At 44.5% G+C, this 15154-nt stretch overlaps 1 protein-coding gene across 6 annotated transcripts in view; it reads right to left on the reverse strand.

Moving 5' to 3' along the window:
- Window positions 1-280: 280 nt before the first annotated feature.
- AVL9 (AVL9 cell migration associated) overlaps window positions 281-15154 on the reverse strand; it is a 32842-nt gene continuing 17968 nt past the window's right edge. For 3 of the 6 annotated variants that reach the window (XM_077304207.1, XM_077304210.1, XM_077304206.1), the window contains 7 exons: window positions 13764-14311; window positions 9999-10133; window positions 8479-8698; window positions 6172-6289; window positions 4803-4856; window positions 4415-4503; window positions 281-3558 (listed from right to left, as the gene is read on the reverse strand). In XM_077304207.1, the coding sequence (XP_077160322.1) occupies window positions 3464-3558; window positions 4415-4503; window positions 4803-4856; window positions 6172-6289; window positions 8479-8698; window positions 9999-10133; window positions 13764-14311 (1259 nt within the window). In that variant the 3' untranslated portion in view covers window positions 281-3463. The remainder of the gene's footprint in view (window positions 3559-4414; window positions 4504-4802; window positions 4857-6171; window positions 6290-8478; window positions 8699-9998; window positions 10134-13763; window positions 14312-15154) is intronic. The other 3 variants (XR_013225576.1, XR_013225575.1, XM_077304208.1) reach the window with 3 other exon arrangements.

Genomic DNA, 15154 nt, shown 5'->3' on the forward strand with positions numbered 1-15154 from the left:
ATGCCCATGGACTACACTTCCCATGAGTCCTTGCCAGCATGGATCGCTTTTCTCCATCACTAGAAGTTAGCCTTATAGCACTGGTGATGGAAAGCCTGAGTTACTATACCTGTTTGTGAACGAGAGCCAGGCTGGAACCTCCTTCCAATTAATTGGTTCAGTTGCACCTAGCAGTGATCAAAGTAGCATACAGTTGCCAGCATGAAGCCTGTGCCTGATTATGCCCCAAGAATTCCCATGCCACATCCAGGTTTGTGTTTCTTCCAAGCAATACATAGTATTCAAGCAGAACAATCTCTTTATTTTCTTTATAACAAAATATACAGCAGCATTCATGTCTTTTGGGGTACAATACCTTCTTTGCACATTGACAGTAGATGTGATACTTGATCGTACCAGTGCTGCAGGCTGGTTGCAGCAAAGATCAGACACAAGTAACTTTACCACATTATGCTAAAAATAACCCATGCTTGGAGATTAGCCTTGTATTGTGTTTCGTAAAGCTGGTAAGAAAATAGAAATGGGTCAATTTGACATAAATGGGGGAAGAGATTTCAAGAATTAAGGTACATATTGTTGAATGTTAGATTTTAAAATATTTGAGGGTCACTTTCTCTGCACAGGATGTAAAATATATTATTTTTACAGAAAGCAGGCATAACGCTTAATATTTTGTAACAGCCCAATCCTAAATATTAGTTAGGATGAGGTTTAACATATTCCTCTGAGTCTAAGGGCCATAACTTTGTATTCTGTGCAGTATGTTTCATCCTAAACATTTGTTTATGGAGGAAGACCTTTGCGTGATCAGACTTGCAACTCTTAGGGTTATTTTTGTGGAGGGGGCATTAATGAATTTGTTACATTTGTTTTCACAGATCCCAGGCTGTATTGCTTTCTGCTTGTAGTGTAGCTTACCTTATGTAGAGTAGGCTTCATATAATCTATCCCCCCCCCCCCCCCGAGTGATATGTCGTAGTGGGTTTCAATGTGCATGCTGATATATGGAAACAGGTGTTCATATTCAGTATTTATACAATGCTGAAGTGCTTGATATGGTCTCTTTAATCACATCTAGAATTACATACCTTTTGGGGGGAGGGAGTGTTACATGAAAATCATTCTACACACCCTGTATGCTAACCTGCTCCATAAATTGGTTATTAAAAATACCAGAACAGCTGAGACAGGGTTATATTAGCTTTGTAAAATTCCCCTAATGAGACAGTCACTGAACAGGATTAGAAGCACAAGAACATTTCTCATGCTATATTTTGTAGGTTCCTAACTCAGTGGAGGACTCTATGCATTTGAGATGCGTCAGATTATGAGAAGTGAAACTTTGGTAAGCACTTGGGACTAATGTCTCATCTATTTGTGTCCCAAATAAGTAATAAATTGTGGGAACAGCAGTGATGTCATATGACATGAGATTATATGCTGTTTCACAAATCCATTAAAGTGGGGCTCACAAATTCGTTCAGTATATATTAGCTGTGCTGGAAGTGCTTAGCTATTGTTGTACACACAGCCATACCAACAACAAACTTCCACTTAATCAGAAGGAATGCTATATTTCCTGTCTCAACATTTTCTAAATTGCATTGACCCATAATTATGCAATTAAATACTGCCTGATTTTTGTACTGAAACACCAGGTGTAATTGTTTAAATAGAATGAAATACCGGACTTTTATTCCAGGAGTGATTACTATGAATGCAAATACAATATTTATAATTATCACCTTAAAAATTCAGTGACAATACTAACCTTTCATTCCACTTTATGCTTAAGGATCCTACAATACAGCTGTATGAAAGCTGGCAAGGCAGAAGGTGAGGTGCGATGCTACAGCTCTGGTTTATCCTGCCATGGCATTCCCAGTTCTTTCTAAAATTTCAGTAAACGGGTACCAGCCATGCAGGATAACCTCAGGGACAAAATATACTAGGTAAACACAGATTGCGCCTGTAGTACTGTGAGACCCGAACCATGGGGCAGAGTGTCATTTGAGTGGCTTATTCTGTTAGCACCTTTGAAGTTTTTATGAACTTGAAAAATATGTTTCCAGTGTCAGCAGTTTAGGGAGAAAGGCTGCAATTAACAATTATTGTCGAAATTCTTTACATTGAGCTATATAAAATGCAGAGTGAAAATCTTTGTGGCCTATGCAGCATTGTACCCATAACAAGTGAACGAATACACACTCTTTGAAGGCTGCATGGATGTGCAACTATGTGTTTATGGTAGTGTGTAACAACTTTGCTGCTCTTTTCTGTTTTGTACAAAATAGACAATGGGTTTTAGCTCATCACATGGTATAAGAAACCTGCATAAAGTTATATGACTCCCATCTATAAAAGTCATCTTGTAATATATCCATCTACTCCTACAAACTAGGATTTTGTAGAACTAGCAGAAGCCCAAAGCTGGAATAGCTTTCTGTCATTAGCAGGCCCCAATGTTTTATCGATAACATATGAATTTTAAGGGGAAACCCAGAATTGTTTGGACCAAACAACTTGGCCTGCTTACTCTTGGAATTGAAGTTAGCCAAGGAGGGAATGTAAATGTTTCAGTTGAAAATTTATTATTATTTTTTAAAGGGACAGGTGCACAGCCTTGGCGCTCTTTATTCTCTTTGGCTAAATTTGTTACAGTCGTGCTGTAAAATTACAGTCATGCTGTCATCAGGCCATTTCTGCTCCATACTGCGTTCATTTGGCACACAGGCGTGATCTTACATATACTTCTGTCTGCAGGTATTTCACACGCTGAACTAAAGAATTCCATAGCAGCTAGGAACAAAGAAAGCAGCCACACTTCTGACTCTCTTGCAGAGCCTTACTTTACTAGAGAGGTAGGTACTCAGTTACTCACTGATGAAAGGTTCTCAACACCTACTGGAGAAATATAGAATGGAAAATGAAATAGTTTCCCCAGACAAAAGAGCTACGATCATATATACACATCATTAACAGAATGGGGATTTCTAATTGAGCAAAAGCAGTTTCTCCAAGAACCAGCTCCTAGAATATGGGGGGATGTATTACAGCCAGCTTTTTAGACCTTTTTAAACTAAAATTCTTAAAGGGTGGGGGAAAGTGTTCCTGGGTGTATGGAAGTATGTCTTCTCTGTTCCAGCCAGTGCGAAAAACGCAAGAGTCTAGAGAGATGGATCTTAAAATAGGGCAAGATTTACATAAAACATCTTCACCATCCACAAAACAGCGTACATTGGAAAATATAGCCTGTCCTACATCAAGGCTCCTTTGCTACTGTCTCTACAAAGGCTCAGATTTAAACACAAAGAGGCATTAAAAAGCAAACAACATCCTGTGAAATAGCTCGAAAGGCCATTCTTCATCTTCATGATGCTTCAAAGAATCTCTGGGTTTGTTTGGTAAAGCTCTCTGTTCTTTTACCAAAAAACCCGCAAGCCATTGATCCACTCCAGCATAGCTACTCTCCAAGGCCCTGGGGTGACTGAGTGAGAGCAGAGAGCCAGGAGGACATGGCTGACTTTGCACTCGTGAAAGCCCCTCCAACGGACTGTCCTGTATTTAAAAAAGGAACAAAAAAGGATTTGTAGGAGCGGATGGGGAGAGAAACCACTTATAAGTGAACAAAGCCTTTACTTTAACTGATAGTTCAAGGCCTGAGGCTGATCATTTTTCTGCATGTATTACACCTCATCCCCTGGACTCTGGCAGAATAATTACCCATTAAAACAGGAATTGAAATCTAAATTTAGCCTTTATGAGCAGTCAGTTCAGAGCAGTAACGGTAAATCTCAAGTTGATTCAAGAAGTGGCAGGCCACTGAGTCAGCAGAATGGTGTTGTGAAGAAAACACCAAAAATGCAAATAGAGGACTGCTGATGTTAGGAAGGAAGCTCGGGACTTTATTGTTTAAAGCAGGTTGGGTTTAACCTAGCCAGCTTTTCCACCTATGGAAAAGGGGAGAGGGGGGTCCCCTTTGATCACCAAATAATGATTAGGGATCATGGGAGGTGTAATGAGAACTGAGTGACAGTGAAAATGCTGTCTATATCCAACCTTTTGTGCTCATATAGCCAAAAATTAGTAAAGGGGGAGAAACCAGCTATATAATGCTGGCTCCTCATCTCCTTGCACCTGCAAGCTCTTCCTTTGGTGGATAAGATGGCTTGCTTATTCGTTATCTTCCAGCTACCTCTTCACAGCACCAAAAGTGCAAGCTGTCACTCCCTGGCTAGCAGGCTTGTGGTGGTTTAGTAATAAAAGAGTAAAATTGCAGTAAAAACATTACTTAGAACTAGGGTTGGGCGCTTCGGCCCAAAGCAGCCAGCACCCTCAGATATATTGGGCCCAGACCATGAATGGCCTTAAAGGTCACCTTGAATGATCTGAAACACCACCGGAAACTTCTTACCTACAGCTCTTCCTGTTTGTACAACATTCCGACTGGTAGTAACCATGGCGTTGCCAATCTTCTTGCCCCGTTCGCTATTCTGAACAGAACTACACAAAAAAGAAAATATGGCGTCATCCAAGTGGCTCAGGAATCTGATCACTGTAAAGTTCATTGTATCAGTTAAGGAATTAATATAGAGTAGAGAATCAGAGATCTAGAGATCTTCAAAAAATCTTTCATCATAAAGTCCTTTGTCATTAATTGATATCAGAATCAAAATGATTCTAACAGTTGCTTACTTTATAACAATCAGTTCCTTCTAGGGTAAAAGCCCCAACTGAAACCAAGAAGTCAGGCCACCAATTTAATAAAGGAACATATTAACATACTTAAATATGGTACTTACTGTGATAGTCTTAATTTTACATCTGAAACTGAATATTGACCTTGGAATGGGTGACTGCAGTGGAGGATGAGAGAGGGAAAAACAGGAGATGTTTATTTGTCAGCTATAACAACAAGCCATCGCTCTCTCTCGCCTGATCTATTTGAAGGAAAAAAATCGCTCCCTTTTTTTTTTTGCAGGGAGGTAATCCAATATGTGTAGAATTCAGAGCCTCCCTTGAAGAGTCAACAAGAACTTTGGTATAGAACCCTGTCAGAATTCCTTCCCAGACAGACAAACCAGTTTTCTCCTCTGTCTACTTCTCCCTATGCTCTATGCCAGGAGTAGTCAAACTGTGGCCCTCCAGATGTCCATGGCCTACAATTCCCATGAGGCCCTGCCAGTTCGCTGGCAGGGGCTCATGGGAATTGTAGGCCATGGACATCTGGAGGGCCACAGGTTGACTACCCCTGCTCTATGCCAATGCCTCTTTGTCTTCTTCCCAATCACATTCCAGTTGTTTTCAGTATTAAGCAGAACGTGCAATAAACACAAACACACTCTGCCCAAAGCAATATATAAAAGCAGACGTCAGTGCAATAGCACAGGTAAGAGAATTTTCAAAATTATTTTCTTTCTTTCTGCGTCTCTAAACTGAAGTCAAGCTAATGTCATCATAACCATTGCTAGTCTTTTTAATAATATACTTTATTGGTTTTATAACAAAGGTAGAAAGACATAGAAAAGTTAAGAATTTTATTTCCCTACTCCCCCCCCCCACATACAGTACTAATCATGTAGCATTGCTAGTTTTTATGGTGCCACTAGACTATCTGCAACAACAGATTATCCCCTCTCATTTGAATGCTTGTACAATGGACTTTCTGTATTCTGTCCGCAAGGAAAGCTAGATGCAGCTGGGGTACAAACAATTGGGAGATATATGTAGGCAAGACACTTCTAAAAACTGCACTGTATAATACTGGCCCTACTACTACTACTAGAAAACATGAAATCCTGGCCTCACCCTCTTAACATTAATATCCCACTTTTACTCTTGATCAGGGACTTAAAGTGGCTTTTTTCCATAGTTTCCCCCTTCCTTCACTTAATCCGCACAGTCTCTTCCCACATGTTCCCATGGGCCAATTACAGGCTTCATATTGCATGTCCTCTGCTCAAATACTTCCAAAGAAGAAGAACTCACCAATTCCTGAGGAAGCCTGTTCCACTGAGGAATCACTCTATCAGGAACTTCTTCCGGATGTTTAGCCAAAATGTATTAAGAATTAATTTCAACCCATTGGTCATGATACTGATGTCCATTGCTATGAAATGGGCCTCACACATTGGCTCAGTTGTAAACAAACACTAAAGCTTAGTATCTTACCTAGGATTTACCTCTGCAAGAGCTGGGTGTTTATTGCTGTTCCACACTCTGTAATTGTGTGTATTCCTCCAAGCTGCTACAAAGGCTGCTCCGAAGTCTGACAGTATTTTTTCATTGTCTAACAAATATAAAAGATACGCTAAGCAGTTCTGTCGCATTTCACATGTTCAGGAATACATCCTTGAAAAAGCATGATGTCTGTTTGGGAATGCTATACATCAGTGGTCTGCAACCTTTTTTAGGCTGCGGACTGGTGGGGGAAAGGGCGATGCGCGGCTGCAAACATGCATGTGCGGCAGGTCAGCATATGGGCCATGCACAGCCACAAATGTGCATGCGTGGCACTTTCGTGCATGTGTGCATGCGTGAAACTGCTGCACATGCTCATTTGTGGCCGCTCATGACACAAATGGCGCATACGTGAGCCTGCCGCGCATGCGCGTTTGCGCTGGCGGCCGTGCTTCCCTCTCCCCCCCCGCTTTGGCAGCCAATTTGCTTGCAGCCTGGGAAGTTTCTCACTGCGGGGGGGGGCGGGGAGAGGGAGCCGCGGCCCGGTGGTTGGGGACCACTGCTATACATAAAATATAATGGAGGACAGCAGCAACAAGGGGAAAAGCTGACTGGAATGGAAAATCCATCCTGTTGCATCTCCCTGAATATGTTCTCTACCACCATGCAGGCAGATATACATCAGAGGGGACGTTTCATTACAAACAGGCAATTCACTGATAACAATATAGCTGTGTATGTATATAAATGCAAACACCACCTTACATTTAAGCCCACACCTTTGCTTGGCCTAAGCTCTCTAGGAGCAGAATGCAGACATAGGTACAATGAATGTACACTCACTGCAGGCCAAGCAGACAGATTTTATTTCACAGGAAGACATTAAACTGCTGCTCATCCTCCAGAAAATCCATGACAGTTTAAACATCTGACCAAACAGGCATCCAGCCATGCTTTCTAGAGCAGTGGTTCTCAACCTTCCTAATGCCGTGACCCTTCATTGTGTTCCTCATATTGTGGTAACCCCCCAACCATAGAATTATGCAAGTGTTCTTTCACAGAAATTAAACCAAAACTGACCAATGGCGTGAAGATCCATTGTTCATGATTGTATATAAATTGGATTTTTTTCCGGGGTTTCTCAGTTCAGCTCTGCCTCTTCTCCCAACATACTGATCTCACTCTTTTCTGCTGCTCCAGACAAACGAATGCCCTATCTCAATCTACCCCACAAGGCTATTATGTAGATGGCACCCCCCCCCCACCAAGCTGCTTACCCTGTCACGACTCCAGTGAAAGGGTCATTTGACCCCCAAAGGGATCCCGACCCCCAGGATGAAAACCACTGTTCTAGAGTCATCATTCTAATACAAAAGCTAAAAACATTAATATGAAAAAGTTTAAAATGATAGATTCAATGAGAAAAGGCAATACACTTTTAGAATCAGGAAAATGCCATGAAACCTGACATCCACTGCACTTGGAGAAGCAGAACACTGAGTTTACATGCATCTCGTTCAAGCCCTGGCCCCTCTCTCCCTGCCTGGGACTTTATAAACACAGCTCAAAATTCGACAACAGGGAAATCCATCATCTTGAATCAAATATATCTCCTTATCAGTGAATTCACAGTTATACCAAGAACCTGAGCAGCATTAAAGAAGTCTGTGGCTTGAGTCTTCTACCCATCAATAAGACAAATTTTAACTGGGCAAGGAAGAGGACAATCATGTACATATCCTCCAAGCTCCTTGGAGAAAGGATCGGCTAAAAAGACAATCTCAGAAGACACAGCCAAACAAACCGAGGGATCATTTGCGAGCTACCCCCACCTACAACAATGAAATGATAACCAGATGACTCATGCTTCCAGCACCATACAGCGGAGGAATGCGGACGTGCTATTATTGTCACCGAGTATGAGCCAAGAATTCGTAAAACATTTTGGCGAGTGCCAGGGGTGGCAGATGGCAGAGCAGAGACAGATCACAGGGGGTGGGCAAGCACCCCCTACGCAACCCACCAGCTCTCACATATGTCGCCCTAACTGTGAGCACACGAAATCTGGGCTTTCAAAAAAAACAATCTTTTGTCAGGGAGACAGACTTCAGCAGACGCCACCCTCTATACTTGGCAGGACACATGTCTGGGTGGGAGTGGGAGGTGGATGGCGGCGAGAGTACAAGAAGCCCCCTTTGGTTAAAGGCCTGGCCCTTCTTTTTCCCTTCCTCCTCATTAGACTTTTCTAAATATTATGCGCAAGGAGTGAAATGCTCAAAGGGGTTATGCAGAACTTACCTGGCTGAAGTGAAGTAGCCAGTAGCGCGTGGAGGTACGAGCCAAACTGGGCCCGGATCCACTCGTCTCCTCCTTCCCAGCCGGTACCATCGAGGAATACGTCGTCCCTGTTCTCCGTCACGTGCTTCACCAGGTAGTCTGCAAACCTCAGGTCAGCTGTCGTGGGATTCAGGACCTTCCTGAGCTCTGGGTCGTGGATTTGGACTAGAGCTTCTTCGATCTGTGGAGATCGGCCCCACGTGAAAAACAGAAGTCCAGAGCAAGACAAAACGGAGGTATGTTTTCAAAGATACATCCAATTGGGGATGTACGCACTCTCTGCCTGGACTAAGGCAGCTTATTAAGCTCCTATCCATTGTCACTCATGATCATCTGCTGACTCTGTCCAGTCCCACTGATGTAATTTTCTCCTTGTAGTAAACTGGTGCAGAATTTACCCAGATGGTTCTGGGGGTGAGGGAGGGGCTGATCCAGTCTGTCATGCAGATCTGGTCAATGTGGTGTAGTGGTTAGGAATGACAAGCTCTAATCTGGAGAGCCCAGTTTGATTTCCTGCTCCTCCACATGCAGCCAGTTGGATGACCTTGGACCAGCCACAGTCCTGTCAGGGGTATTCTTGCAGAGCAGTTCTCTTACAGCTCTCTCAGCCTTACCTACTTCCCAGGGTGTCTGTTGTGGGGAGAGGAAAGGAAAGGCAACGAGCCAGTTTGGTGTAGTGGTTAGGAGTGCAGACTTCTAATCTGGCTAGCCCGTTTTAATTCTGCGCTCCCCCACATGCAGCCAGCTGGATGAACTTGGGCTCTCCACGGCACTGATAAAGCTGTTCTGACCGAGCAGTGATATCAGGGCTCTCTCAGCCTCACCAACCCCATGGGGTGTATATTGTGGGAAGAGGAAAGGGAAGGCGATTGTAAGCCGCTTTGAGCCTCCTTCGGGTAGAGAAAAGCGGCATATAAGAACCAACTCTTCTTCTAAACTGCTTTGAGAATCCTTTGTAAGCTGCTTTGGGAAAAGCAGAGTATAAAAAACCAGCTCTTCTCCTCTTCCTGGTCAAAGGCTCTCCTAGTCCCTTCCAGCTCAGCAAGGTCTGTTACAGCTAGGACTGCCAGTGGTGATGAAGAGCTACTCCATGCAACATGGGGTCAAACCATTCTACAAGTGGAAGGCCATTTCAAGCAACTACCACGTGGGAGTCCCGGTATATGAAATTAACTTGTGTGAATGCAAGGCGGCCTGCATTGTACTCTGGCATTTGAAAAAGAAAACTTGCACGTATGCAGCCTGCAAATAACTTTTCAAGCCAGCCTGCTGCCTGCTAACAGGAAGCCAAATTGGGTTTGGTTTCATTAAGTAAGCTTCCAGCTGGGAAACAGTTGGCTCATTCATTCCAAAATACGTTAACCTGCTTTCCTACATCAGCCTCTCGTTACCCTTGCACGTAACCCAGCCCCACTGTCCCAACACGTTCCAAAGGCAAATGATAGCATTTCCTGAAGCTGCACAGGGAGAGGGATCTGTACCTCTACGATGGCATCGCTTAGATGCTTCTGCTGGCGGAAGAGGATGTTGGTGGCTCCCGCAACGAAACCACGAATGGTTACATCAGAGAGGAGGTGGTGCTGCTGGAGAGCCATGTATGGCAAACAAAGATATCCCTGGAAGAGAAAAGAGAAGTGCTTAACTGCAAAGGAAAAACAAAAGGCTCAATGGGGAAAGAGACGCCATGTTCTTAGATGACATAACAAACAACAGAAACATCTAACATATTCAGTCATTATAATCTGTACACACCATGTCCAAGACAGAATTCATGTTTACTGTTACTGCAATGGACCAGTGTTACTAATCTACTAACCAAGAAACAACTTGACCAGGTCTTAGGGAGGGTGCAATTGCAACACCAAAGCATGGCTTGTAGCCACATGGTCAATGCCCATGCTTCTGTTAAATCCCAACTGACAGGTGTCAGGAACCAGGTAGGGGACACCCCAGTAAAGTCTGCTGAAAAGCCAATTTCCCGCGATTGTAGTGAAATCCAAAGGGAATCCTTATTCAGCAGACAAATACAGAAAGGCATCCACGGAAAAGTTCAACGAACAAACTCTTTCGCAGAGACAAAGGACCAATCCCCCCCTGGGGGGTTTTATACCTGGAGTTGAATAAAGGAGGCTAAAGAGGGATCCACAAGGTGGGAAAATACAATAGTTTTCAGGAGGACCATTGGCCCTTGCTTTGATCTAAAAAGTTACATGTGTTGAGACTTCACAGCTCCTAGCAAGATCAGGAAACGATAAGGGGTTCTGGCGGGGAGATGCTGTGGAATTCAAGGGAGGAAAGGAACCAACAGGAGATTTATGGCTTTTTGGCCAACAATTCGGGAGTCTCCGGGAGAACACAGGTGAAATGCGGGTCAGGAACTGGGGTTCATGACAACAGGGGACCTTTGCGATGGTACAGTTCATCATCTGAGCTGGAGCTTGCATTCCCGAACTGAAACAAGACAGCAAGCAGTCTTCAGGAGAGACTCAGGTTTACCAGTTCAGATGGAACAATGAACTGTGGATGGCAACAAAAGCACTTCTTGGCTACGTGGGGGACGTGAACACAGGGCTCATCCACACAGCTCCAAAGGGCAGTGCGGCATTGCATCTGTACCACCCTTTGGCTTAAATCCAGCCTTTCATGCCTTTAGACAGAACATAGCTTGGAGGTGCCAAAATGACCATGGGAATGAAACTGTTCAACTGCATTTGGACAGTGAACAAAAGGGTGAAGGTGTAGAGAGAGATGTACAAGTCTTGTAAAGCCAAGACAACAACAAAAAAGCTGCCTTTTAAAAGCAGATTCTTCTGCGATTACTCACTTTTGTAAGTGTTCCGCTCCTTCCCACAGATTTGAACACAGAGAAACTCAGCAGTGGCCCCTCCCTCAAAGTCACCCCAGGGGTGGGGGGGGGATGTTTATAACAGCGAGTAACTCTGGAAGAATGACAAGGACGTCACCTTCACAGTGAATGCAGGGGTCGGCCCTTCAACTTCATTGTACAAATGGGTTCAAAGAGACATCCACATAGTTATTCATCAGCCATAGCCATACTTTCCCAGGTCGAACTTCCCAAAGTGAAGATAACAGAGCAAAGGGCTGTCTTTGCCGGCCCTGAGATCTTCTGTTCTTATGCCATCAATTAGGCTAGAGCCTCCCAGGAACGTTGAGTATTAGATGTTTGAACAAAGTCCTTTTACGTAGATTATGCACCCTGATTTCAACGGAGAGCTCGGAAGCCATAATAGTTGAAAATCATAAATAGAACACGTAAGAGGCCAGCCCGCTTCCAGCCGTATAGAAATTGTGGCATTTAACTCCAAAGGGCTACAGGCACCCAGAGCAAAAGGAGGCCTGTGGCACAATGCCAGGCAGTCAGGGAAAAGAGGCAACAATTCCTGCCCCACAAAGCTCGGGAGCCATCAGACTTTTCACAAGGCTGATCAAACCCTTCAGTGCCCAAAAGACAGCTGATGCCTTTTCTGGCTTGCTTTGGTTTACACAGTTTCAAAAGGAATCATAGAATTCTATGATTCTATGAGACAAACTGCCATAGTCCTGCTGTATTAGTCACACTGCACATGGAGTCCTGTGTGCAGTTCTGAAGGCCTCAATTCAAGAAGGTCATGGACAAAATTGAGAGGGTGCAGAAGAGAGTGACAAAGAGTATTGTTTGGGGGCCAAGCCCTAAGAAGAAAGTCTGAAGGACTTGGGAAAGCTCAGCCTGGAGGAGAGGAGGTTGAGGGGGAAAGATTGCCCTCTTTAAGTATCTGAAAAATTGGTTCCTATTGGCAGCAGACAATAGGGCCTGCAGAAATGGGTTTAAACTGTGTATAGAATGGTATTGGCTACATATCAGGAAAGAAATTCACAGTCAGAGTAGTTTAGCAGTGGGATTGACTGCCTAAGAAGGTGGTGAGCTTCCTCTCACTGGTGGTCTTCAAGCAGTGGCTGGACAGATACTTATCTTGGATGCTTGAGGCTGATCCTGCATTGAGCAGGGGGTTGGACTAGATGGTCTGTATGCCTCTTTCCAACTCTAGGATTCTATGTTTCTAAATTCACAAATTCTGTCTTTTAGCCACAATGGTTAAAAGTAGCAGAGGGTATTCCATGTTCAGAGGCTTCCCAACCCTTTCTAAGCAACGGTTTGTGACCCTTTCATGGATTTGCATGTAGGTAATATAACCCCTGAGCCATGAGAGCTTCATGAGCATCACTAGGCAACTCCTGTGCTGAGACCCAGATCTACAGCATGGTTACTGACTGGCAATGAAGAAGAGGAAGAAAAGGTTGATTTTTATGTCCTGTTTTTCACTACCGAAAGGAGTCTTCAAGTGGCTTATAATCTCCTTCCCTTCCTCTTCCTGCCACAGACACCCTGTGAGCTTGGTGGAGCTGAGAGGCCTCTGAGAACTGTGACTGGCCCAGGGTCTTCCAGCTGGCAGCATGTGGAGGAGGAGCGGGGAATCAAACCCAGTTCTGCGGATTAGAGGCTGCCGCCCCTAATCATTACACCATGCTGGTTCTCATTGCTTCCTGGACTGCGTGAGAACGGTCTGTCTGAGTGCTCCTATTGATGACACAGGTTCTCTGGCACAGTCTCTCAGTTAACTTGCCTTGTTCCCCCCCCTACCCTCCCACTTTCATGAACAGTTAAGAGGTCCTCCTTGGACAAGTCCCTCAAAGGACCCCCAAAAGCTGGACATTCCCAGCCCTAGCATTCCAAGCTGTTCAGTTTCATGGACAGGCCATTCATTTGCCTTCCTGAGAGCCAGTGGGACGTACCGGTTAAGAGCAGCAGCCTCTCATGCGGAGAACCAGGTTTGACTCCCTGCTTCTCTTCCATGTGCAGCCAGTTGGGGGATCCTGAGCCAGTCACAGTTCTCTCAGAGCTCTCTCAGCCCCTCCTACCTCACAGGGTGTCTGTTATGGGGAGAGGAAGGGAAGGCGACTGTAAGCCACTCCTTTGGGTAGAGAAAAGCGGGGTCCAAAAGCCAACTCTTCTTCCTTTTCTTCCTTCTCAACATGACTATTTTTCCAAAGTGTGTATGGTGCTTTCAGTAAACCCCTCACCTGCCCTGCTATAGCAGTGTTAAACACACCTTTGCACTCAGGGTCTATGAAGGTCAAGATCTGGAGCGCTCACTGTCCCAACAGCAAAACCTTTGAATCAGCATCACCTTGGAAACTGTGCTTCACTGATGAAAAGAAAGGCCGTAAGATTTTGGTAACACTCCTACCTTGGTGAAGACAGCTAAAGGCATGCCATACTGGTCCTCTTCTAAGCCAGATATAAGTCCAGGAACAAACACCGTGTGCCCTGCCTTAGGTTGAGGCTGCACAGTAATTGGGAAGCTTTCAGAGACCACCAATTCCTTGGGAAGGATTTCAGACTGCCCAGCTGTCCCTGAAAGTTCATGTTCTCCTTTCGCATTGGGGTCCTCCAGGACATTGGGATCTAAGGTTTCCCAGTCGCTCTCAGAGGACTCCGGAGAAGTGCGGGAAGGAGGTCTCAAGTGCTGCCCCGTTTCATTGGAAGCTTCTGTTCTACAGGCGTTCTCCTCCATCTTGGATACAGGCATATCTGCCTTCTGCGTGACCAGTTCTTGGCTTTCCAACAAAGTCTGGTTCTCCTCGGCTCTTCCTAGGTTTGTGCTGGACAGCTCCACGGAAGAGAGTGAAACGTAGTCCTCTGAAGGGAGTGGAATTCCCTCATAGACGATATCATCAGATACACTCTTTCTTGGCCGGTACTGCGAACAGTCAGTAAGACCATGGTCTATCATGCCTGGAACCAAAAGCGCACCCATCAACATCAGTGTATCAGTGAAATGAAAAGTGAAGTTAAGCAGAGTAACACGACATCTTGCACAACAGAGCCCGATTTGGATTGTGCCAGTGCTGGTGGAAGGGGGCACAACCCTTCTGACCCATCTCATCCGTTAACTAAAATTCCCTACAAAGGTGACTATTGGGGGAGAGGGAATATTTATTCATTTACATTTCCCTGTCCTATTTATTTTCTACAATCGAGACCCAAAGCAACTCATATCACTCTCTTCACCTGCATTTTCTCGTAACAAGGCGATGAGGTAGGTTTAGAAAGAGAGCGCGAGACTGGCCCAAGGTCACCCAGCAAACTCCCACGGCAAAGCTCCCTCTAACCAAGGAAGGGGCCTCTGTCGCTTTACAGCTAGGAAGAACAAGAATCTGGGAAGTGGTGGACTTGTAGGGGTTGGGGGGGGAGATGGTGTACTGTGGGTCCCCCTCTTTCCTCTTCCCTTGTGCCACAGCTCTGGTCTCTTCCACAAACAAAATCAAAAGGCCAAAATAATGAGGCTCACATCCACTCTTATTAGGTGTAATAAGTATATTAATAATTCAACTTCTTGGCAATCAGATTCTGGGGATTCTGATCACACATTCTCAGGGTAATAAGTACTTCAGCCTGCTTTTTGCATGGTTTTCTTTATCTTTTTGATACATTTATGGTCATAGTTAATAAGTTACTGTTGAGACAGTAGTGACAAACATTGATAATACAGTGGCAAAACAGGGTAGTTGATATGCTTTTTAGTTAGAATATCTCAAGTATAAGGACTATTGTAAAGATTAAGATGAGGATGTTGGA

The sequence above is a fragment of the Paroedura picta genome, chromosome 11, assembly GCF_049243985.1.
Source record: "Paroedura picta isolate Pp20150507F chromosome 11, Ppicta_v3.0, whole genome shotgun sequence".
Classification (NCBI taxonomy): Eukaryota; Metazoa; Chordata; class Lepidosauria; order Squamata; family Gekkonidae; genus Paroedura; species Paroedura picta.